The sequence below is a fragment of the Myotis daubentonii genome, chromosome 1 (assembly GCF_963259705.1).
Source record: "Myotis daubentonii chromosome 1, mMyoDau2.1, whole genome shotgun sequence".
Lineage (NCBI taxonomy): Eukaryota > Metazoa > Chordata > Mammalia > Chiroptera > Vespertilionidae > Myotis > Myotis daubentonii.
Window position 1 is genome coordinate 202,956,500 of NC_081840.1, and position 24,310 is coordinate 202,980,809.

Sequence of the window (24,310 nt, forward strand, 5' to 3'; positions counted from 1 at the left end):
TGAAGATGCATGTTCCTTTATATTTTATTTACCATAAACATTAAGAGAATACAGCAAACACTGGAAAAAGGCTTTTTAGTAATTTTTTTGATGTAAAGCTTAACGCTTAAAATTATGCTTGTTCCCCCCCACCCATCCCAATTCAGCATGCAGATATTTATTTTCACATATGCTAATTCTAGAGCATTACAATCCCTCGATGGTTTTCTAAGAGTATCCTTATCCTGTAACTTAAATTTCACAAACTGTATACGATCGTGGTATTATACCATTATTCATATAGATTCACACAATATTCACAATAAAATTTGTTATTGAAACATTATTTTAATAAGCCAAACCACAAAAAGCCCAGGTTTGGATTTTACATGTGTTTATGAAGACTGCTGCTGAGCTCCAAGCATGCAGATATGACCACCTGGATGAAGCTGGATATTGAAACTCCTTCAATAGGTCCAAGGATGCAGTGTCTCACTCTTCCCAAGCATCTCCATATTTGTTTACTTTGACTAGGAAAAGAGCACAAATAATTGATGATCCCAAATAGTAATACATAAAAGGCATTATTTTAAGTTCACTATTATGGTGAAAAGTTGTGTTTCTCATTTTAATAAATACACACGAGAGTAGGATTAAAAAGGGGCTGGCAGACTTTAGTGAACTGGAGGTTGGACATAAATAGTAATGCAATGTATGGAGAACTGGACAACCTTATAAACACAACCCCCACTTTGAGAAAAAACAGATTAGTAACTTGCCCAAGGTACAAGCCTAAAAAAACAAGTGGACTAAAATTTGAACACATCTGTATAGGTCCAAAGCCTGGATGCCATTACAACTTTACCTACTACCTAAGTAAGTGTGGTATAATTTACAGCATATACAAAAAATTACTGGGAAATTAAAAAAAATAATTAAAAAATTGAATTTTGTTTTTCACAAAAAATATAGCAGTAGAAATGGTCAAATATTCAGGTTATGATTAATTCAATCTTCTCTCCTATGAGCCATGATACTGGTGGCAAGGAGGAAATAGTTTCCAATATTCCTGCATTTTACATAAAATTATATTTTGAAACATGCCCCTGTCTTCTGTACTCTTTCACCTTTTAGCCTCTTTTACATAGCCTTCATCTATAAATTATAAGTAGTCATATTGTAAAGAAGCTGTTATCTAAGTACGGACTAGGAACCTCCTGCCTCAAGACTCTTTCAGAGATTCTGTAATGTCAAAACTATTTCATTATTATACTAAGACATTATATACCCTTTTCCCTCATATTCTGCCATTTCCCCTTGCTTTATTCCCTCATTAGTACAAGGTAGAGTTTTCTAGAAGCTGCACGTGTGGTGCTATCATGGTCCTGACAGATAACTAATGTGCTTATGTTTTTAAAATCTCTCAGTCTTAATTTCTAATTAGATAAATGTCATCCACAGAAACTAAAACTGAAAAATTTAAGTAATACTTTCTGATCCAGCAAATCCACACTGTACTAATATCAAATTTTCTGCCTAGAGTCTAGAATAGAACATTCTAGAAAATCACTAAAACCCTTTCATAACTTTATCTTCAAATAAAGCACACAAAAATCACCTTTCTTTTTATAAACATTATTTCATATTAAAGTTGTGTCATGTAACAACTTTAAAAGACTGCTTACAGTCAAAACCATAAATGTCAAAATTTAGCAAATACCAAAGGTCTACCATATTTCCTTTTCTTAACCTTTATTACTATAGAAAGCCCAATGAAACACTCCATTTCTGATTTACCAGCATATGGTCCTATGCTATGCAGACATAAAAGATTACAAAACTGAGAAAAATACTACTGCCTGCCCTCATGGAGCTTACAGTCTAAATCAAGCATGTCAAACTCAAAGGCTAACATGGGCCAAATAAACGAGGCATCTGGCCCGTGGGCCATGAGTTTAACATGCTTGGTCTAAATCCTCAAATTAATTAGCAGAACAAAGTACCAATAAGTCTTTACATATTACAGAGTAGTGGCTATAGAATGCGTAAGGTTTATACATTTTATTTTTAATGACAAACATTAACAATGTCAATTATCAGTCTATTTTAAAGCTAAATTTTTAACAGCAATAATATAATAGATATTATCCATCATTAATACGAAAATAGAATTCTAAATGCAGCAACCACTATCAATTAGAAATAAATTTGGCTCTAAAAGAATGATCATAATAAAAAGTACTAAGAATTTTTATGTATCTTTATATTCTTTGCGGCCTATGACTTTCAAGAAAGTACCAAGAACAAACTTGTGGAATATCAGAGGGAAGGGGAGGGGGTGGCTGGGTGGGTGGGAAGAGATCAACCAAAGAACTTGTATGCATAATGCATAACCCATGGACATAGACAATAGGGTGGTGGAGGCCTGGGGCAGGGGGGTGGTGGTGGTGGGGGGCAGGCTATAAGGCCGTGATGGCGAACCTATGACACTCATTTTTTTGGTTGATTTTTCTTTGTTAAATGGCATTTAAATATATAAAATAAATATCAAAAATATAAGTCTTTGTTTTACTATGGTTGCAAATATCAAGAAATTTCTATATGTGATACGGCACCAGAGTTAAATTAGGGTTTTTAAAAACGCTGACACGCCGAGCTCAAAAGGTTCGCCATCACTGCTATAAGGGGTCAATAGGAGAAAAAAGGAGACACATGTAATACTTTCAACAATAAAGAATTTTTTTTAAAGGTACCAAGAACCTATTCCTTCAATTTTTAAAGTAGTAAATAGAAACCTTGAAACAATGACACATTCTCTAAACTTCCTCAAGAGACATAAAATTCTGTATTAAAATAGCTACAAACCCTTAATTAAAATACCTCCTTCCGTTAGGTATTCCGTAAAGTTCTGTGTCAGAAAATTTACTTGGGGTAATGAATAACTGTTCCAAAATGACTTAAAAGAAACTGATCAGGAACATCTGTAATATGCTCATCAATGAGAATTTTTCTTAAAAAGAAACTGTGATTTTAAACCTTATAATTAATTGCAGAGCAAAAGTACTATTTTAAAAAAGTCAAACTCCTCCTTGGAAATGTCCTAAAGCTGCTTTGTAAAGCATATAACTCAATTTCAATTTCAGTAAGAAAATTAGTTTCATTAATCATGATTCTGTGGCTCTGCCAAAAGTGGCATTACAACCCAATTATCAACCTTAGGTCACCAGATCTGGTTTTATGTAATAGATGCATCATTTTAAAAAAGGTTTCCAATGTGACTTCTTATAAGGGAAAACAGTCAAATTGGATGTTACAAAACTAGTCTTACTATCTTAAGTCATACTACTATTTTGACTTCATTGTTTTCTAACACAAAATGGCCTTTACCATACCTTAAAAACGAAAGATATGATAACTGTGAAATAGCTATTCTTTTTAAAAAAAACACTATTTTGGTTAATTGCTTATAGAATTAAATCACGTTAATATGACTAATGTTTTTAACGCTGCGATATCCGATCCTACAGAATATAGTGATTAGACTAAACTATCATACCTTCTTTTTTGGGTATTCTTTCCTGCATAGGCCTGACTGAGGGGTCAGTCTTATGTGCTAAAGTTACTTCATATGACTCTCTGTTCTTATTCCTTAATTCCTCATATGTAATACTTTTTCTTTTAGGACTTTCTTCAAGCCTGGGATCAGGTCCTAAAACAACAAACAGTTAATACATGGTGATAAAGAGTTGAATATATCCAAAGCAACTAAATTTTATAAATGCTCCTTACCCATAATAAAAATAGAATAAAGTGAAATAAAGGATCAATTACCACCATTCCAAAAGTACTATAATTTCCCCAAGGTAATTATAAAACTAAAATCAACTTCTCTCACAGTTTCAAGTTTTTATTTCTAAAATCTAAAATTAACATCAAGAAATTAAAAACTAACCATGCCAGAAGAACAGAAAACATAATACACACCAGCATAATTATGACTCATTAACATGTTAGTGTTTTAAACTGCAAAGTTATCCAGTGTTTATATAAAGAGAAATATATCCTACTAGTGACAACTGAATAAAACTTGATCCAGTATGGCTTTTATTTGGTAGTATTTCCATAGTTAAATGTTCCCATAACCACAATCTATACACAAACAACTCCAGCTATTATTAAAAATTATTTTACCATCTTTGTATTTAAACAAAAATACTTGAAAATAGCTACTGAAAAGTATAAAACATAGCCTTTTAAGCACAGTATGCATCATTTTCACTTAGGTCTAATGAATGCAATTCTGAGGGAAAAGAAAGTGACAACTATGATTTATCCCGGGAAACCAGCATTTATTCTTTATATCTCCAAAAGAGTCAAAGTATGAATACATATTATCAAAGAGTTAAATACTGTTGAAACGTATGGAAGTTGTTACTCTTAATACTGGTTGGCAGGAACAAATATTGAAGATTACTTTATAAAATGTGTAACCAGCAAAAAAGGCCATATAAGCAGTTCTAAAGAAAACTAATGCTAACACAACATTCAATGAACAACAACTTACAATCTGACACACGACTCCAAAAGTACTATTTTTCAAAGAGATTTTTAATAAGACATAAAAATTGGACACATTTTAATTATGATTATTTTTTAAAAACAATTTTTGATAAGTCGTATTATTCTGGAACTCAATAGTAAGGTCCCACTGAATAATCAGAATTTTTAAAGCAATCTAACTACACATTAAATGCTTTCAACCATAATCACTTATTTTAATACAAAGTATAGCACACTGATACAAAGAACATTTAAATTTCTCCTTATTAGTTATAATACTACACCATTGTTGAAAAGTAAAATTTTCTTAAAAAAAAAAAAAGCAAAGAAAAAATAGTATAACCTTATATTGGTTTTAAAAAGCACTCTGTATTTCACTAGTAATGAGTAATTACTGGACTCATTTCCCTTCACCATAATAATATTTTTAAATATCATTTAGATCAGGGGTCCTCAAACTACGGCCCGCGGGCCACATGCAAATACAAATATTGTATGTTCCCGTTTTGTTTTTTTACTTCAAAATAAGATCTGTGCAGTGTGCATAGGAATTTGTTCATAGTTTTTTTTAAACTATAGTCCGGCCCTCCAACAGTCTGAGGGACAGTGAACTGGCCCCCTGTTTAAAAAGTTTGAGGACCCCTGATTTAGATAGTGTATACTAGATTAGTAGTCAGAAACCCTAGTTTCTCATTCCTACTCTGCCAACAATTAGTGAATGTCCTTGGGCAAATCACTAAGCTTCTTTGAATCTTAGTTTTCTCAACTGTGAAATATGGAAGTAAATAATCTATTCCTAAAGTTCCTTCCAGGTCTAATACCTTTTTCATTGTTCTATAATTCTGTGACAAATAATGAAAACATAAATCAGACAGAATGTTAGGGAGAATTTTTTACACTTATTAAAAGTCAAATGAAAACATCCTCTATTGTGCAGGGAGCACAGCATGGTTTACTACTTTGAAGGTATACAGAGCTGGAAGGAATAAGAATGAAAAACAGCACTGATTTAAGTCTAACTGTAATTAACTATAATAAGTGTCATAATAATTATGAAGGAATACCTCCTACTATGAATTCTCTACATTGAATAACTTTAAATTCTTGGTAAGAGAAAGCAGAACTAAGGGGGCAAGTAGTTCTGCGTAACCAAAAGGGGAGGTGTCTTAGTAAGGGGAACAGCAGCTGGGGCAAGCAACGGAGGCCGCTCTGCTGGTCCATGTGGAGAGCAGTCAGAGCTGCAACCCAGACTTAGAGAAGGGGGTGAGAAAGCAGAACAGCAGACGGAGCAATAACTGCTCTGGAGAACCTAAAATATTGTAAAACAGGGGCCTTGCTGTGGTCTGTGGGACGACAGCTAAGGGCTTTTTGTTTGCTTTTATTTGAAAAAGAAACTATGTAACATGGAATGGAATTTGCTAATGGAAATGAAAGGAAGAATGCAAGTAATTACAAGGCTGGAATACAAGTAGAATGGATTTGAACTTGAGAAACGGGAAAAATGGAGAGATGCGATGAGGGACAAGGATAGCTGCCTTTGGATAAAATGACTTTAACCACTCTAATCTGCCTACCTCTTGCCCCTTCTGACTACAGTTGACCCTTGAACAACATGGGTTTGAATTGTGTGGGTTGATTTATAGGCAGATTTGTGTAAATGGTCCTGCACAGACAGTTCAAACCTAATATTGTTCAAGGGTCAACTGTAATTGGATGTCTTTATTTCCAAACATTCAGGAAAAAACAAAGCAGCTGAGGATTAACAGTCTCTCGACAACTTTCATCCACTAAAGAATCTAAATTATATTAACTTCCATTCTCTCTGGTCTCTTCTGAAAATACCCCTTTACTCCTGCTCTAAAGCAGTGCTATCCAATATAATTTTCTGTAATGATAAGAATGTTACATATCTGCAGTCCAACACAGTAGCCACTAGCACATGTCGCTACTGAACAACCAAAATGCTGTCAAAGCAACTAAGGAAATGATTTTCAATTTGATTTGATAAATTTAAACAGCCATATGTAGCCAATGGCTACTTAATATCCTGACCTACCTAGAACCGCTCCGCATCCTCTGGAACCTCACTTGACCTATAATCAACTTCTCCCTTTCCACTGTATTCCCCCCATCCCCTGAACCTACATATAATAGCTATAAATCTCTCCCATCTTAAACAAAGGAAACAAAAATCCAAATGTTCCTTTAACCTTGTTTGTTCCCTATAGTTACTGGCTTACTGTATTTGGTTCAAAGCAAGTATTTTTAAAGAATACCCTATAGAGGTCCACAATCTCTTATCCAAATCCTTGCAGTCAGAAATGTTTCAAAATTCAGACATTCTCAGATTTTAGAAAAATATTATAGTATAGTTCTTGTATTACTTAATATTTATCCATTCAAAAGTTCCGAGCAGCAAAGAGTAAAAACAGTATTTCTACAACGAAATTTAGGAACAACCATATTAAGATAAAGATAAATAAACCTTATGTTTAGCTCAGGGTTTGAAATGAGTTCACGTCAGACTTTATCACCTGTTTATTTAAAAAACTTGTTTTCAAAGATTTTGGATTTTAGGCTTTTTAGACAAGGAATTGCAGACCTTCATTTTCTAATTCCTCACCTTTCACTGCAAACTAGACTGAAGGAAAAAAGGAAGGAAATTAACATTTGATGAGAGCCTATTACTTGCCAGGCGTTCGTCTGATTATTTCATCTCATTCCAAATGTTCTTTAAAAGAGGTATTATCTCTATTTGATAGATCAAGAAACTGAAGGGACCAAAAATTACAATCACTTGCTGAAAGTCACATAGCTAGTAAATGTGAATCGTGATTCAAATCCAGGGCTTAATCCAAAATTGATGTTGTTGCACTTACATTATGTAATCTTCAAAGCTAGTATTTACACAAACCTCACAAAGCATTTTCACAAGGATTTTTCACTTGACAACAGTTTTGTAAGGCAGGTAATTATTATTTTTCTCACATTACAAAGAAGCTGAAAGCCTTTAAGACCAGCCTAATAAACATAACCTTTTTAAAGCTTCCCTGAGGCACAATTTATCACTTCTTTGATATTCCACCTAGCTTAATATTTTCCATTAATGGGACATATTAGTAATTTACCTTTATATTTCTGTATCTTTTAACAGACTGAACCTCAAAACAATGTTGAATGAAGAAACAAATGAACAAATGAACAAACATGCTGTGTTTAGGCTGATGGTGGAACACACAGATGATACCCAGCAGAAAAGGTCATCAAATAAAGTTTATACATACGTTGGACCATTAAATGCTGAAATTCATTTCAAGAGAAGTTTCTACCTTGGGCAATATGATCAGTAATACCAGTGGGAGTAGATTCATTCATAGAAGAACTAAATGGAATTGGCTCATAACGAGGAAACTTCTCTTTTTCCATGTTATCTGCTGCTGGGGCTGTCACAAAAGATGAGTGATCACTCACATTTGATTCATATCTTGGCTGTTGAGAATAGTACCTATAAAAGAAATTCATATTATGTAAGAAACATGAATTATTCTTATACCTTATTTAAAGAAATGTACGTACGTATAAAAATCAGTTATCTTATTTTCTAAAAAAAATCATATTATATTAACAGTTATTTAAAACTAGAGGCCCGGTGCACAAAAATTTGTGCACTCGGGGGTTGGGGGGGTCCCTCAGCCCGGCCTGTGCCCTCTCGCAGTCTGGGACCCCTCGGGAGATAACGACCTGCTGGCTTAGGCCTGCTCCCGGGTGGCAGAGGGCAGGCCCAGTCCCTAGGTGCAGCCCCTGGTCGGGCTCAGAGCAGGGCCGATTGGGGAGTTGGGGCGCCGCCCCCTATCATGCACAGAGCAGGGCGTATTGGGAGGTTGTGATGCCACCCTCAGTCACGCTCAGGGTAGGGCCGATCAGGGGGCTGGGGCGCCGCCCACTGTCACACACAGAACAGGGCCCATGTGGGGGGGGGGGGTTGGGGGGCTGCACCCTGTCACACACAGAGCCGCAGGGCGATCAGGGGGGTGGGGGAGCTCCCCCTGTCACGCTGATCCCAGTGCCAGGAGGCCTCGCGGCTCCGCTGATCCTGGTGCTGGGAGGCATATTACCCTTTTACTATATAGGATAGAGGCCTGGTGCACAGTGGGGGCCGGCTGGTTTGCCCTGAAGGGTGTCCTGGATCAGGGTGGGGGTTCCCACTGGGGAGCCTGGCCAGTCTGGGTGAGGGACTGAGGGCTGTTTTCAGGCTGGCGGGTGACTGAAGCTCCCAACTGCTCCTTTTTTTCTTTTTTTTTTTTTTGATTCTGGGCCAGCTTTAGCTATGATTCCAGCTCTGAGGCCTCTGCTGCTGAAAGCAGGTATCTGGTTTGTTTGGGTTCTATAATCGAAACACTGTATCAACTCCAGCTCTGAGATCCTGGCAGCTGAAAGCAGGTTTCTGGGGTTTTGTTTAGCTTCTATATTTGTAACTATGTTACAAACTTCAAGCTCAGAGGCCGGCAAGGCAGGCGGGGGACATTGGTTTCCTCCATCACTGAAGCAAGCAAGCCTCATGCTAGTTTCAAGCTGCCTGGCTGCCGGCCGCCATCTTGGCTGGCAGTTAATTTGCATATCTCGCTGATTAGCCGATGGGAAGGGTAGCAGATGCACGCTAATTACCATGTTTCTCTTTTATTAGATAGGACTAGGGGCCCGGTGCACGAAATTCGTGCACTGGGTGAGGGGGTTGGGGGGGAAGTGTCCCTCAGCCCAGCCTGCCCCCTCTCACATACTGGGAGCCCTCAGGCGTTGACCTCCATCACCCTCCAATCGCAGGATCGGCCCCTTGCCCAGGCCTGACGCCTCTGACAGAGGCGTCAGGCCTGGGCAGGGGACCCTCATTTCCCCCCATCACTGGTTCTGCCCCCAGCCCAGGCCTGAGGCCTCTGGCCCAGGCATCAGGCCTGGGCAGGGGACCCCCAGACCCCTCCGATTGCTGGCTCTGGCCCTTGTCCAGGCCTGATGCCTCAGCCAGAGGCGTAGACCCCCATCACCCTCTGATCACCTGATCGGCCCCTTGCCCAGGCCTGACGCCTCCGCCAGAGGTGTCAGGCTTGGACAGGGGACCCCCATCTCCCCCCGATCACTGGCTCTGGCCCCCGCCCAGGCCTGAGGCCTCTGGCCCAGGAATCATGCCTGGGCAGGGGACCCCCATCTCCCTCTGATCGCTTGCTCCACCCCCCACCCAAGCCTGACGCCTCTGACCCAGGCTTCAGGCCTGGGCAAGGGGACCATCATATCCCCCCCAATCCCCGGCTCCGCCCCCCACCCAGGCTTGATGCCTCGGCCAGAGGAGTTGACCCTCATCACCCTCCGATCACCAATCACCGGATCGGCCCCTTGACCAGGCTTGAGGCCTCCGGCAGAGGTGTCAGGCCTGGGCAGGGGACCCCCAGCTCCCCGCGGTTTCAGGCTCCGCCCCTGCCCAGGCCTAACGCCTCTGGCTGAGGCGTCCGGCTCGGGCAGCGGGGACCCGCAGCTGCAGCGGCCCCACGATCGTGGGCTCTGCTTTAGGCCCAGGCAAGGGACCCCTAGCTCCCGGGACTGCCAGCTTCGACCGTGCCCAGCTCCCATCGCTGGCTCCACCCCTACTTCCTGCTATTACTGGCCAGGGCGGCAAAGGCGCCTGATTCTCCGATGATGGCTGGGGGGCAGGGCAAAGGCGGCCCCAGGGCCGCCTTTGCCCTGCCCCCCAGCTCTTAGCTCCCCCCTGGGTTTCTGATCACTGTCAGTGGCAGGGGGCTTCTTCCTGCTTTCCCTTTCGCCTCCCTGCATTGTGCCTACATATGCAAATTAACCGCCATCTTGTTGGCAGTTAACTGCCAATCTTAGTTGGCAGTTAACTGCCAATCATAGTTGGCAGTTAATTTGCATATAGCCCTGATTAGCCAATGAAAAGGGTATCATTGTACGCCAATTACCATTTTTCTCTTTTATTAGTGTAGATTAGTGTAGATGGTAAAATTAAGCCTGTTTCTTTCTGCCAACGCACACAAAAATGGTCTGACCTATTTATATAACTTAAAAATTGTCACTCAATATACAAGAGAAAAAAACGTTTATTTAGTTTTCCAATTACGAGGCTTCAGAAATCATTTTAATGTGCTTAAAGTTTTTAGAAAGAAAAAATACTCCAGAGCAGAAAATGTGTCCATTTCCCACATTAACTGGGAAGTTACTCCTACAGTAGTAGTCCACATAAACTCTACAGTGATAAAGCAAATGTTCTTAACAAGTTTACATTGCTTGCCGCTTATGATGACAATATATCTACTAAATCTACTTAATTACCTTATTACTTATCTATATATCCAGACAAAGAGATTCACGTACACAATTTCCCTACTATTTTAAACAACAGAAGGATTAAAAACTTGAAATTTATTGAGCTGAAATTGATAAAAATTGGGAATTCAAAAGAAAAGTTCAAAATATAGGTAACCAAAGGTGTTTGCCAAATTAAAATCCTTTATTCTGGGATATACACTCCCAATAGGATGCAACTTCCTATATAAAACAAAGGTAGACAAATCTTACTCTACCTTTATTTTCAATATATTTTTATTGATTTTAGAGAGAAGAAGGGAGATAGAAACATTAATGAGAGAGAAGATGAGAGAGAAACATCAACCGGCTGCCACCTACACACTTCCTACTGGGGATTGAGCCCACAACCCAGGCATGTCCCTGACCAGGAATTGAACTGGTGACCCCTTGGTTCATGGGTCGACATTCAACCACTGAGTAACACTGGCCTGGCTAGCACTACTTTTCAAAATCTAATTAGCTTTAGCTTGCAACAAAGTGGCAAGTTTCCAATGATCCTTCAGTTAGGCAATGTTTCATGCCTGAACTATGGCAATATTCAGTTACAATTTTTTAGCTAAATTTAAAAACCTTTAATAAAGATAAGAATCTGGCCTACCCAGGTATTGAAGCTCGTCGTGCCTGTCCTGATCGTAAAGCTTCTCCAAGAGGGGAATTCTCAAGATGCTTGAACTTCTCTTGACAAGTTTTCACGTAAGAAAGCTTTCCGGCAAAGTATCCCATGATGCAAGCAACTTATTTGTAAAAAAAAAAAAAAAAAAAAAGTGTAACTCAATGTGCTTTTTTTGACAATCTTTCCTAAAAGTACATTAAAAAAAATTCTAAGTATATCTTTGGTGTGAAAAGACTAAGATTTCCTGAAATGATAAAAGACTAAGATTTAATCACATTAAATCAGATGAAAATCTAATCATTTCCCAGCTAATTTCTTCAGCTTGTTTTTAAAATTAGGTGCAACAAATCTTTTAAAATAATGAATTATTAAATGCTACCTAAATATGGCTCTTGTTGAATCATGTGTCTATTTCCAATACAAAATAGAGGCTAACCTGGGAAGATTCATAAAAAGCCTCAAGTAATTTTAAAAAGCAATTTAGCTTCTTTCCTATTAATCATATTATAAAATATAAATAAGTTGTTTTTTACATTTTTAATATAAATTAAAGATTTATTTTTTCAAATTAGACTTAATTTTTATAATTTATCTTGATTAATCAGAATCCCTGATCAACTTTCTTCTCTAATAGAGTATTTGAGAATTTATTTTCAAACAGTATATCTTTACAAAGTAATTTAAATTAATACTTCTGTCACATTATAAATGCCTCTTTAAAGTAACTCATGATATTTAATGTTAACAATAAAAAGATTCATAATAAATTCCTAGTAGCCCATTTAATAAAAAGCTTCAACTGATCTGTAAAAGCAAATAATCAAATAACTGTTATGAGTAAGACAAAACATTTGATAAACACATTATTTTCTTAAGTAAAAAGCTAAAAAAACTTGTTTTCATACTTACATATGAGTTTAGGAATGGAACCATATTTGGGATGACTTGAAAGGAATCCTAAACATAAATGAATAAATATTTCTGAGTAACATTAATTGTTGGAGAAAGAGACATTGACAAGTTTATGCTAAGAGTATTTGAGAAAATAACACAGAAATTGCTAGTCATTATTTGATCTCTTCTAATGTGAGATAAAAGTTCAGCAACGAAATATAAAATAAGATATATTATTTATCAACAGAAATAAGGGAAAAATGTAATAGGAAGAACCAGTACAGATTCTCTCTGAATGTTACCTAACAGCATTAGTTCTTTCCATAACCCTAGAGAAGTCTAAAGCTATTTAAGAAAGAACCAAGTAAACTCAGTATCAACAGAAATATGAAAACTGAAAATACTCAACAATGTATTAGCAGAGGCAAGATAACTTGATATAAAGTCACTGCACACACATAAAATTACTTCTTTATATCAGGAACAAAAACATTGTTTAAAAGATATAATTTATTATAGTATTAAAAAATATCAACTACCCAGGAGTAATGTAATAAAAAATATGGAAGATCTCTACATTGAAAACAAAACTTACTGAGAAATAACAGAGAAATACACCATGTTCATGCGGCTATTGTAAAGATGGCAAGTGTCCATAAATTCACCTATAAATTCAATGCAATCCCAATTAAAGAAAATTTCCCCTCAAATTAAAAACCTTACTCTAAAAATCATGTGGAAACAAAGGGCCAATAAGCAAGGCAATATTGAAGAGCAACAAAATTGGATATCAAGATCTATGACTATAGTAATTAGGACAGTCTGTTATAAGTGTATGAATAGATAAACTGACCAAAACCAGAAGAGTCCAGAAACAAACCCACACACGCAGTCACTTGAATTATGACAAAGGCAACACTGCATTGCAGTGAACAAAGAAAAAAGTCCTTTCAAAATATAGTTCTGGGTCAACTACATATCCATAAGGGGGAAAATGTACCTTGAGTCTACTTCATACAACATTCAAAAACAATCCCAACTGACTTGAAAATTTAAGTATGGAGATAAAATAAAGCTTACAGAAGCCTAAGAGACTCTTCATGTCCTTGTAATAGAGAAAGATCTTAGATCACAAAAATCATTCATCATAAAGTAGAGATCTGACATAATGGATGACATTTAATTAAGAACTAGTTAATCAAATTGGGGGGAAATAATCACAATACATATATCTGACAAAAGACTCATTTCCATAATATACAGAGAACTCACAAAACCAATAGGAAAAAGAAGACAATCCAATGGAAAAATAGGCAACAGACTTAAACAGATACTTCAGAAAAAAGGATATATTTAAATAGGATATGAACAAAAGAAAAGGTCCTCAACTTCATTAAATTAAAACCACAATGCAATCAATATCACTTTTCACTCACCACATGGCTAAAATAAAAGACACAAAGATAGCAGGTATTGTGAGTTTATTAATAAAATTGTATTAATAAATTGGTAGTGGGACTGTAAATTGGTTCAAATAGTTTGGAAAGTTTGGCAATATCTACTAAATCTGAATATATACACAATTTATGACCAAGCAAAATGTCTACCAAAAGACATATTCATGGCATAAATACTTGTAATAATCGAAGTTGGAAACTACTCAATTGTCAATGTACAAAAGGATGGATCAACTGCTGTGGTATAATCACACAGTGGAAAACTACATGGAAATGAGATTAATTTACAGCTACATGCAACAATGTGGATGAATTCTAGGATATGCTGGTAAACCAGCTCTTGCAATAAAAAGCCCTAACTTATAATGTTGGTTGATTTCTGTGGAGAGCAAACACTGGACCCTAATCAATTTTAAGCTACCAAATGGTTTAAAAACCAGCTTATCAAAATCCTAAAAATTTAAAAATCAGCTCTCTGGTGCTGATACAAGCCATTTTCAGCATACCTCTGAATAAATCTCACAATTTAAAGGATACTTAATTGTCTGATTTCATGTATATAAAGTACAAAATAGAACTCATTTATGCTGTTAGCCTCAGTTCCTTTACTTACACACATGAGATGAGAAGTAAAATGAGGACAGTAATAACATCTACATTTACACAAAAATGTTTTTCCTTCATTTACTGACCACTTACAATATACAGGCACTACACATAAGAATATAAGACACTCTTTACCCTCATAGAGTTTACAGTTAGGAGAGGCAATGAAGACAAAAAGCATGCAATATGATGGTTGCTATTCATTCACTCAAATATTTGAGCATCTACTGCATGCACTATGCCCTAACAGGTACCTGACATGGCCTATTTTTCTCAGGAGAAGCAGGAAGAATAGAGGCAAAAGACTTGTTGAAGGCTAATTCAATACTGTTGGCAACATATGGTTGTACTATAATGACAGTGCAGATAGAGGTAAACAGTATACAGAGTATTTGAGCTGGCCTAGAACGGGCATTTATTGGACAAGCAGATAAGGGACAGAAGTGAAGGATAATGCCTCAGTTTCCTAGTTGGACAGTGATGTCATTCGGATATGGGGAAAACAAAAATTGGTGTGTGGGGAAATGAATTCAGTTTAGGATGAAATGAGTTCAGTTTGAGCAGCCCGTAGGAGGGCTCTCTATGTGGAGAAATGCAAAATATGGTTCTGAAGTAGATTCCTACACTAGAGATAATACTGCAGATTTAGAGCAATAAATGGTCCCTGAAGTCACATTATGCTGGGTAACAGCATATAGACTGAAAACTGCTCTCTGAAGAAAATCATGAGTGAAGGAAGAAAACCACACTAGAATGAAAGTATCAAGAGGTCATGAATTTGTCTTTTAGTGCTATTTCCAAAAGTAGTGTATAGTACCTATCAGTCAAAAAAAAAAAAGTTTTGGTAAATGTTAGAATATATCCATAGTTTATGACACAGACCATAATGGGTTAAAGAAGTATAAAGTGAAGTGCTCATTCCTCAAGTCTGGCTTCAAATGCAAGACAGCTGGATGCAGTTGGGAAGAAATATAAGGGAAGATTTTTCTTTAGTATATTCTCAAGCTAGAACAAATGTGAACAAGTTTAACCCTTTGTGGTCATATTAAATTTGGACATGGGTGTCGTACTGGTCGGAATTAATTTCCATTGAAAGAGCAGTGATACATAACATGCAAGATTATGAAGGATAAACAAGATTTATTAATTCTTTTTTGGAACTACGTCACTACTAGTAGAATCACTACAAACGTTACCACTTTCTACGTCAGAGTCAGTATTCAAGGTGCCAAAATAAAACTCTTCATCGTTACTTTCAGATTCGCCGTACACTTCTTTCGGTAACTTTCTTTTTGCCATTTTGGAGTATTATTTTGAAATATGTTAACAAGCGAGAATGCCTAATTACAGTTAAACGTAATTTGTAAAGTTTTATTTGAAATTCTGCGAAGTATCTCCGAAGCTTGTCGATTTCTTCACTCTCAAAAGGCGACTGACTCGCCACGGTGTTTTGCCTGGCGAGTGTGGAACGACCGCGTTTGTTTATATTGAGTTTCGATATCTCCGATTTGTCGGGGCAATGTTTTGGTTCGTGACAAGGTCGCTTAGACACTTAAGAGCTTTCAGAGAAATTATGAACTGATACATGAATGAATAGAGTTAAGATTCGTACGGTTCCTTGCTGTGGTGGCTGAGAGCAGACATACGACCGGAACGGTAAAAAAGCTTTGGTGGCCGAGAGTAGACAAACGACCGCAAAGGGTTAAATGTTTGCCAGAAAAGGAACAAGTAGAGAGGAGCAGCTAAGACTATGCTGAATATGACACCATGGATGAAAGCATATACAAAATATTAGGCATTTTAATAAAATGTGAGATGTCTTGAATTCTGAATTCCTTTTCTAAAGTCTCTTTCAATTTTGGGTTGGGGGTCTGACTTTTTTATTATAATACCCACCCAGAAAACAAGACCCCCAATATCCTTACTAATAAAAGGCTAAGTAGTTGCCACACCCTCATGTATGATGCCATCATGCCGTCACAAGATGGCTGTACGCACAGCAGAGGCGGGCTTCCCACGGCCCCACACACGTGCTGTGGTAGCCCGGCGGCCACTCTGCACGGCTTCTGCCGGGCTTCCCGCAGCCCTGCATGCCCGCGCCCGCCTTGGAGGCAGGATCCCCGGCTCCAGCCTACCTCTTTGGGGCAATCCATCGAGGAGCCCCGGATGGATGGGCAGGGTCTAGCTCTTTGGGGCGATCGATCGTGGGGCTCCCGCACTGTAAGAGGGCACAGGCCAGGCTGGGGGTCCCCCACCCCCGAGTGCAAGAATTTCGTGCACTGGGCATCTAGTCGTTTTAATAAAAGACCTTGATTCTCAAATACACAAAAATAAAATTTTAACCCCTCAAATTCCTATGTCCCTCCAAAACAACTTTTTTCAACTAGTTGTGTCAATACTACTAAGTACTTCATACTGCTAATATGAAAAAGCTATTTTCCTATCATAGTCACATTTTAGGAGCCAGCTAATTAAAAGAACAGGTTTTTAGAATATGTGGAGTTCATCCTAAGGTTGCCACCCTTTTCTAGGATATCTTCTTATTCCAAGGAGATAGTTCACAAAATAATGTAATGAGTAGTTAATTTTAAGATTACAGACTGATACATTTAATACTTATTTTAAACTCAATTCCAGATATGAATAACACTGCCCTATTTAAGCCAGTAGAATTTGGAACAAGAAAGTGTCCCCATCCCTCTATTACCTTAAGACAAAGCTGGTTTAGGGAGTCATTCATGTTTAAACCAGTGCATAAGAATCACCAGGAGTTTGTTAAAACAAATTCCTGGGCCCTAACCTAATTCAGAGAGTCTGATTCAGTAGGTCTGGGCGGGGCCCCATGAATTTGCATTTTAAACAATCTCCTAGGTGACAGTAAAGTGAATGACTTAGGTAGTCCAGGCTTGTCTTTCTGCCATCCTGTAACCCATCCATAGGCTTTTATTTACTTTCTTGCTCTTGTAGATTGTTAATGTTGCTACAATGCAAGATGTTATCAAGTTCTCAAATCAAGATATTTGTGGCAGTGGGTCCATGGAGATATAACTCTTCTGCCGTTGTAAAAATTTATCAATGATGATGCTTTATATATACAGTATCATATTTACTTTATCTAAAAATCAGGAAAATACCATATAAAAACATGATACTCAAAATGCCAAATAAATTCAAATTTTAAATATTTACCTTTACTAATTAATCCTTGAGTAATCAACATACTTGTCGCAGCCAAAGGCACAGCTAGAAGAGGAAAAAGAACTTGTCAACATAATAAAAGGAAAAGATTTTATCTGAGTTCATTAGGATAGATAAACGTGTATCAGTAAAACCATCCAGAAAGTATGTTGTAAAATTAAGATCTTTAAGAGATTTTTTTCCATGTTTAACAGCTGTACTGTATATAGTCAGTGGAAATACAAAAGAAGCATTTTTAATATAAGAAAAACATTACAAAATATTAAACAACATTTCAGGAAGATGTGCTTACAAAAGTTCTTGGCTGATGTCTCGGAACATGATTGGGAAACAGTTCCCTACACTAATATAAAACTTTACCTGAATGATAAATGGCTCACTGTGTCTAAACTGGTTGTACAAATAGTTTGTGCTGAACACTTGTTTTCCTTCTGTGAGTCTGGAATTTTGGTACCTGCTAGGCCAAGGGGCCTCCGTAACCAGCCCCCAATAAAAACCCCAGGTGCTGAGTCTCTAGTGAACATCATATCATCATGGCCTAAGAAGAAATATCATTCACAAAATCTGTAAATGATGTGTGAAACAAATATGAAGTCATACACCTTTTCAGTAATTCCAGAGGTTGAGAACTACCAAACACACAATACATATCAAAACTGACCCCCTTTTATATAAATTACACGTATATTTGGGCACAGATAAAACTGTTTCTTTTGTCAGTGCATAGGGCCACAATTTTAAGCAATTGGAAATAAATGCCTTCGTGGTTAAGCTTTAAAATCAGAGTAAAGCCCTGACCCATGTCCTCAGTGGTTGCAGTGGTTCTCAACCTTCCTAATGCCATGCGACCCTTTAATACAGTTCCTCATGTTGTGGTGAACCCCAACCATAAAATTATTTTCGCTGCTACTTCATAACTGTAATGTTGCTACTGTTATGAATCGTAATGTAAATATCTGATATGCAGGATGTATTTTCATTGTTCGTGACCCACAGGTTAAGAACCACTGGAGAGCATCAGCCCACATATGGAAGTCTCGGGATCTATTCCAGTTTAAGGGCATGAGTTTCAGGGTTTCAGGTTCGTTCCCTGGCCCTAGTTGGGGCCCACGTGGGAAGCAGCCAATCGATGTTTCTCTCTCACATTGATGCTTCTCTCTCTCTCTCTTTCCCCTGCCCCTCTCCCTTCCACTCTCTGAAAAAGCAATGGAGAAAATATTCTCAGGTAAGGATAAAAAAAAAAAGATCAGAGTAGAAATAAAATTAAGGAATGGCCCCTAGATCAACATGTCTAAATTTAAACCAAGATGGACAAAGTAGTTAACAGACTTCAAAAAATCTGTAAAAAATATCTAACTACTTTTTCTACACATTCCTACTTGTATTACAACCTTTTTAGATCCACAGGCACCAGATGACACTTTCCAAAGAAAGTGGGTTCCGTTATTCGTTTACATTAATATATGCAAACATTACATACTGTATAGAATATCTGTATGTGAAAATACAAATATAAATTACAAAATTTCTTAATGCATGACTATTAGTCTATCTCCTGGTAATTACATATTGAATTTCCTATCATCTGTAATTACAGCCAAGGTTCTATGCACTTTCAATGTCTGAAGTTATGTTATGCAACACTAAGGGTTAATCTCTGTTTTAAGAGTAATCACTACAAAAAAAAAAAAAGAGTAATCACTACTTACTAATACACTGATTTTTTGGCTCTTGTAATTTCTCAGTAATTCAGATATGATATACAACAAGCTGTTTCTTAGCCTGTCCTTATTACATGTTTTCTATCTAACTTGTGATAAACCTGCTTTAATAAACAGATTTAGGCTTCTATTATTCATATACCGAATGTCCTACTTTAAATAATTAAGCATACTTGGGTACCCTACCTATTGATCATGGCCCTTCAATGTAATTTTACCATAGCACTGTTATAATTATCTGAAATGTTAAACATGTACAGCAACATAAATTTATCAGCTAGAACTAAATGTGGATACCACTGTATCTATGTGGTCATTAGCCTAACATTACAATGAACCAAATAGATTTGTCTAATAGATTTGTCTTTTTCTTAATCCTGTGTTATCTACAGACTTGAAAATAGATAACTTTATTCTATCTATTCTGTGCAATCCTTGAAGATAAAAAAATGTGTTGCCAGAGTACAAATGAGTTCTCTGAGAAATTATTCTCATATTTTTTTTAAGTTTTTGATCCATGATGACTATGCATTTAAAACAATTATTCTCACCTAGAAATGTGCATCATCACCTAATTCTCACACAGGTTCTTTCTAGCTTGAAACCTCTCTAAGTCTCTGAGTATTAAACTGAGGATAAAAGCCAAAAGATTTTATAAGAACTCCTATTATCTTAACTGCTCTTTCCTGGTTTTTGTTCATTCTTTCACCACCACTTGGTTCTCTTATTCATATGTGCTACTCAAACTTTGTCATTTATTCCATTATTCTTAAATATTAACCACTTGATAGATACTATTACCAGTTTATGCTTTTATTTCTACACTTAATTTCGTGGTGAATTCACCAACACCCCTACACCACAAACCCTAATTTCTTATGTACACCTCTGTTCTATCTCTAGCTGCGTACAGATCTTCCATCATCAGATATTGTATCATGAACTCAAAATGTCCAAACGTTTCGTTCTTCAAGCAAGAGCTCCTTCAACTATACCTTTTCATCAATAATGTTATCATTAGTCAGTCTCCTAAGCTGGGTTCTTGTAGGATTTCCTTCATTCCCTCTTAGTCAACCTATTTAAAAATCCTATTATGTGTTCTTTAAAAAACCTTTCATTGCCAGTCCATCATTCCTAGTCCAAATGACACTACAATCAACTACATTCCCTCAATAACCATATGCCTGAGTTATTGCCAAGTACATCTTCTCATCCTTCATACTCAACCTGCACACTAACAAATTTTCCTTTAAAAAACTTACATATCATCTCTTTGGCCTATAAGCCCCAAGAACCTACAATCCATAATGAATCAAACCTTTAACTCATTGGTATCATGTTTATTTTTCTACCCCAACAAAAGACCTTTGCTCCAATCAATGCAACCTCAAGACTCTAGTAGAGAACAAGTTATTGTAGAATCTGCCTTTGCTCACTATTCCTTTCATCCAAATGCTCCTCTACCATCTACTTCATTTACTTAAAAGGCCTATGAAGTCTCTGTTGTTGAGTAAAACCTTTTTAAACTAAATTAATTCCAATTCATTTATCTCTTAAAAATTCCTATTGCTGTTTTGCAATAGGAATCTTTCTCAAAGTGTTTTATGAATTGGCTGTTTTAACTACACCATAAAACTATTTTAGGGCAAAAGGCTGAGTCTCATAAAACTTAACTCCCTTACACACTATAAGCATAAATAGCAGGGTGATTGATACAAAGGTACATCCTCTTTAATTCCTTAGGTCACTCCTCCCTTTTCAAAATTCCATCATGCTTTTTTTGTTGTTGTTGTTAGAATCACTTTATCTGAAAGGGCTGCAATAACCAGTGAAGCAACACCAGGGTTCTGTTCAAAAGTAATGTAATAGCTAGCCGGTTTGGCTCAGTGAGTAGAGCGTCGGCCTGCGTACTGAAGGGTCCCGGGTTCGATTCCGGCCGAGGGCACATGCCAATTTTTTTCTACATGAAATCACCAAAGGTCAAATTTTGTTGATTATAAAATTTAACTTACATCTGAACCAGAAGCTTTCATCATTGCATTCTGCAAAGACTCTTCTTTCTTCCTCTGTTGGAATGTAATCAGCCCCTATGTCTTTTTACCAAGGAGAAATCAGCAAACATTAAAATACCTATGGAAAAACTAAGTTTAAAAAATTACCTCAGTCTAAACCAGTGATTTTCAACCTTTTTCATCTCATGGCACACATAAACTAATTACTAAAATTCTGCAACACACCAAAAAATACATTTTTTGCCGATCTGACAAAAAAAAAAGGTATATTTCTGATTCATTCACACTGGACTGCTATTTTTGTTATCTGTTGTCATTTTTTTCATTTAAGGGAAAAGAGGTCAGTGCCCCTGACTAAATAATCAGGGATTGCATATTCTAAAAATTCTGGCAGCACAAGGGTTGAAAATTGCTGGTGTAAACATAACAAAAACACACCCATTTTTTAAAAATGAAACAACAGGCTTGTTATAAACTTTTAACAAACTCTGACTTCACATAGAAGTTAATGATACTATCTGCTAGTTAGAACTGGCTATATAAAGTGCTATGTTCAATGCAAAATGAAAATGAAACATCTTTTCAAATTATTAAGAATTTCAATTTCAAGTGTGGGTCCATCTTTGCGTGACTGCACAGGTCACACACCCATAAAGTTAGCCCAGCTGCTATACCGTTAGTCGAGGCAGTGAAAATTTCTCTACATATAAAGTGCTTCTAATAAATACTTAGTTGATAGTTACGGGGAATTGGTCTTGCAACGTCAGCATTCGGCTCTCGAAAATCAGCTCTGCCATTCATCTTTCCTGCATCAAAAATATTTACATTAAGTATTAGAAACAATAATGAGATAGGTCAAAGTAAGTCAGAATATAATCAAGTAACATTACTAGTCTTCAGGCCAAGCAACAACTATTTACTAAACACTACTACATCTGAAGTACCTGACATAATAAAAAGTTACCTAAATAAAAAAATCACAGCCTGGCCGGCATGTCTCAGTGGTTGCGCATGGACCTATGAACCAGGTCACAGTTGGAATCCTGGTCAGGGCACATGGCGGCGTTTCCAGCTCCATCCCCAGTGGGGAACGTGCAGGATGTAGCCAACCAATGATTCTCTCTCATCATTGATATTTCTGTCTCCCCCTTTCTCTTCCTCTCTGAAACCAATAAAAAATGTTTTTTAAAAATCACAGACCTATTAACTAATTAGAAACAAATACTCATCTCAAGATCCTTAACTGAAAAAGAATATATGATTTACAGTATTTACCAGCTGATACTATCATCTATACTAATAAAAGGGTAACATGCTAATTAGAGTGGGAGACCTTCGGGACAAAGCCATGGTGGCGGGGCTGAGGCAGAGGTGGTTAGAAGGGTGATCAGGCCAGTGGGGGGGGGGGGGCAATTGGGGGAGAGTAGGCTGGTAGGCAGAATGGTTAGGGGCAATCAGGCAGGCAGATGAGCAGTTAGGAGCCAGCGATCCTGGATTTCGAGAGGGATGCCTGAGATTGGAGAGGGTGCAGGTCGGGCTGAGGGACACCCCCTTCCCTTCCCCCAACGTGCACAAATTTCGTGCACTGGGCCACGAGTTAAGCTATAAAAGGATATCAACAGACGTTTTTCTTCCTGAAGCTGGTTGATTTCACATTATCCTAGCTTTGGATACTTTCAGAAATATTTGCCCAACATTTGAATAATTCCCCAAAACAGAAGAGGAAAAATTTCAAGTCATTTCTGCACTTCCAGTTCAAAAAGATAACATAATCATCAGGAAACACAGTATCCCACAAAGCAGTACTCCCCCAAAATGGAATAACAATGACGTCACACCCTTCTCCCAGGGATGTAAAGCTAACATCAAATTCTCTATCCTCCAAACTTCCCTCCCTCCCCAAATAGAGACCTGGAAAAACACGACATATAAAAATGCATAGCACTTCAAGAACATGCACTTTTTTTTTTACCCATTCCTGGGGACTTAAGAGGCCAACAGATTAGCTAATTCGTATTTTACATAATGTTCACATAGCGTGATTATTCCCACCTTAAAAACAATTTACATGGGGAAATGGCATGCATGCTGAGGAGGGAAATTAGGGCCCTTCCATAATTCACGTACTCAACAGGCCATCGCTGAGGTCTACGACATAACCAAGCCCTTCGCTAAGGAAAAGGAGAAAAGGAGACGGGTTCACGGTCGGAGCCTGCCCAATAAGCTACTCCTGTCCTAAGACGACTGTGAAATGAGACACGAAGCCCTCGTATTTCTCTAACAGCATCCTACCCAGGCCCTGGAACGAGACTGCCAAGGCCTCTCTGGACATCCCTTTCATCTCCTATATTCCAAAAGAAAAATACCCGCGTCGTCCTACGGCCATCGACGCCCGCACTCCATCCCCCACCCACTCTCTCTGCATCTCCACCAGCAACAACCTCCCCCTCCCCAACACACACATCCGTCACCCCGAATCTGTCCCAGGCACACACACCCCCAAAACACTCCCTCTCCTTCCCCGGTCACCAGCACTCAGGGTCGCGGGCCCCTGATTGCGATCGGCCCGCCCTCACAGGCGGGAAAATGGCGGAAGGCGCAGGGGAGCCGCGGGCCGCGCAGAGGTGGTGAGTGGGTAGGTGGGGGGCGAGGGGGCGGGGGCAGGACAGGGCTCTCCGCCTCGTCGCACCCACCTCAGGTGACAGCCACGGACTAGGGCGCGGCGAGCCCGGGCGAGCAGAGGCAGGAGGCCCCGAGAGGACGGAAAACGGAGGGCGCGCGGGACCGCACCGGAGCGGGGGATGGGAAGCGGACAGCGACCAGGCAGCCCAAGAGTCACCCAGATAAGGGCTCCAGTGACCGTAACCCGGAAGCACTGGACACGCACGGGAAAGGACG

At 38.2% G+C, this 24,310-nt stretch overlaps 1 protein-coding gene across 5 annotated transcripts; it reads right to left on the bottom strand.

The window, feature by feature from the left end:
• On the bottom strand, nt 1-24,310 carry OCIAD1 (OCIA domain containing 1). Of its 5 annotated transcripts, none has more exons than XM_059671657.1 (9): nt 24,106-24,307; nt 22,156-22,218; nt 21,413-21,493; nt 17,671-17,724; nt 12,434-12,481; nt 11,510-11,645; nt 7,869-8,044; nt 3,536-3,688; nt 1-509 (listed from the first exon to the last, which is right to left on the bottom strand). In XM_059671657.1, exons 2-9 carry the CDS (start codon nt 22,211-22,213, stop codon nt 472-474), a joined length of 744 nt encoding a protein of 247 aa, XP_059527640.1. In that variant the 5' UTR covers nt 22,214-22,218; nt 24,106-24,307; the 3' UTR covers nt 1-471. The 5 variants fall into 5 exon arrangements, with proteins under 5 accessions (XP_059527640.1, XP_059527645.1, XP_059527651.1 ...); XM_059671662.1 differs by lacking the exon at nt 24,106-24,307 and adding an exon at nt 23,910-23,931; XM_059671668.1 differs by lacking the exon at nt 3,536-3,688 and having other exon boundaries at nt 24,106-24,310.

Coding starts and splice junctions, on each gene's coding strand:
- OCIAD1 (XM_059671657.1), bottom strand. CDS start 22,213: ATGAATGGCAGAGCTGATTTTCGAGAGCCGAATGCTGACGTTGCAAGA. Junction 11,646..12,433: donor TTCCATTCCTAAACTCATAT/GTAAGTATGAAA, acceptor TTTACAAATAAG/TTGCTTGCATCATGGGATAC. Junction 510..3,535: donor AAGAATACCCAAAAAAGAAG/GTATGATAGTTT, acceptor CTCTTTTCCTAG/TCAAAGTAAACAAATATGGA.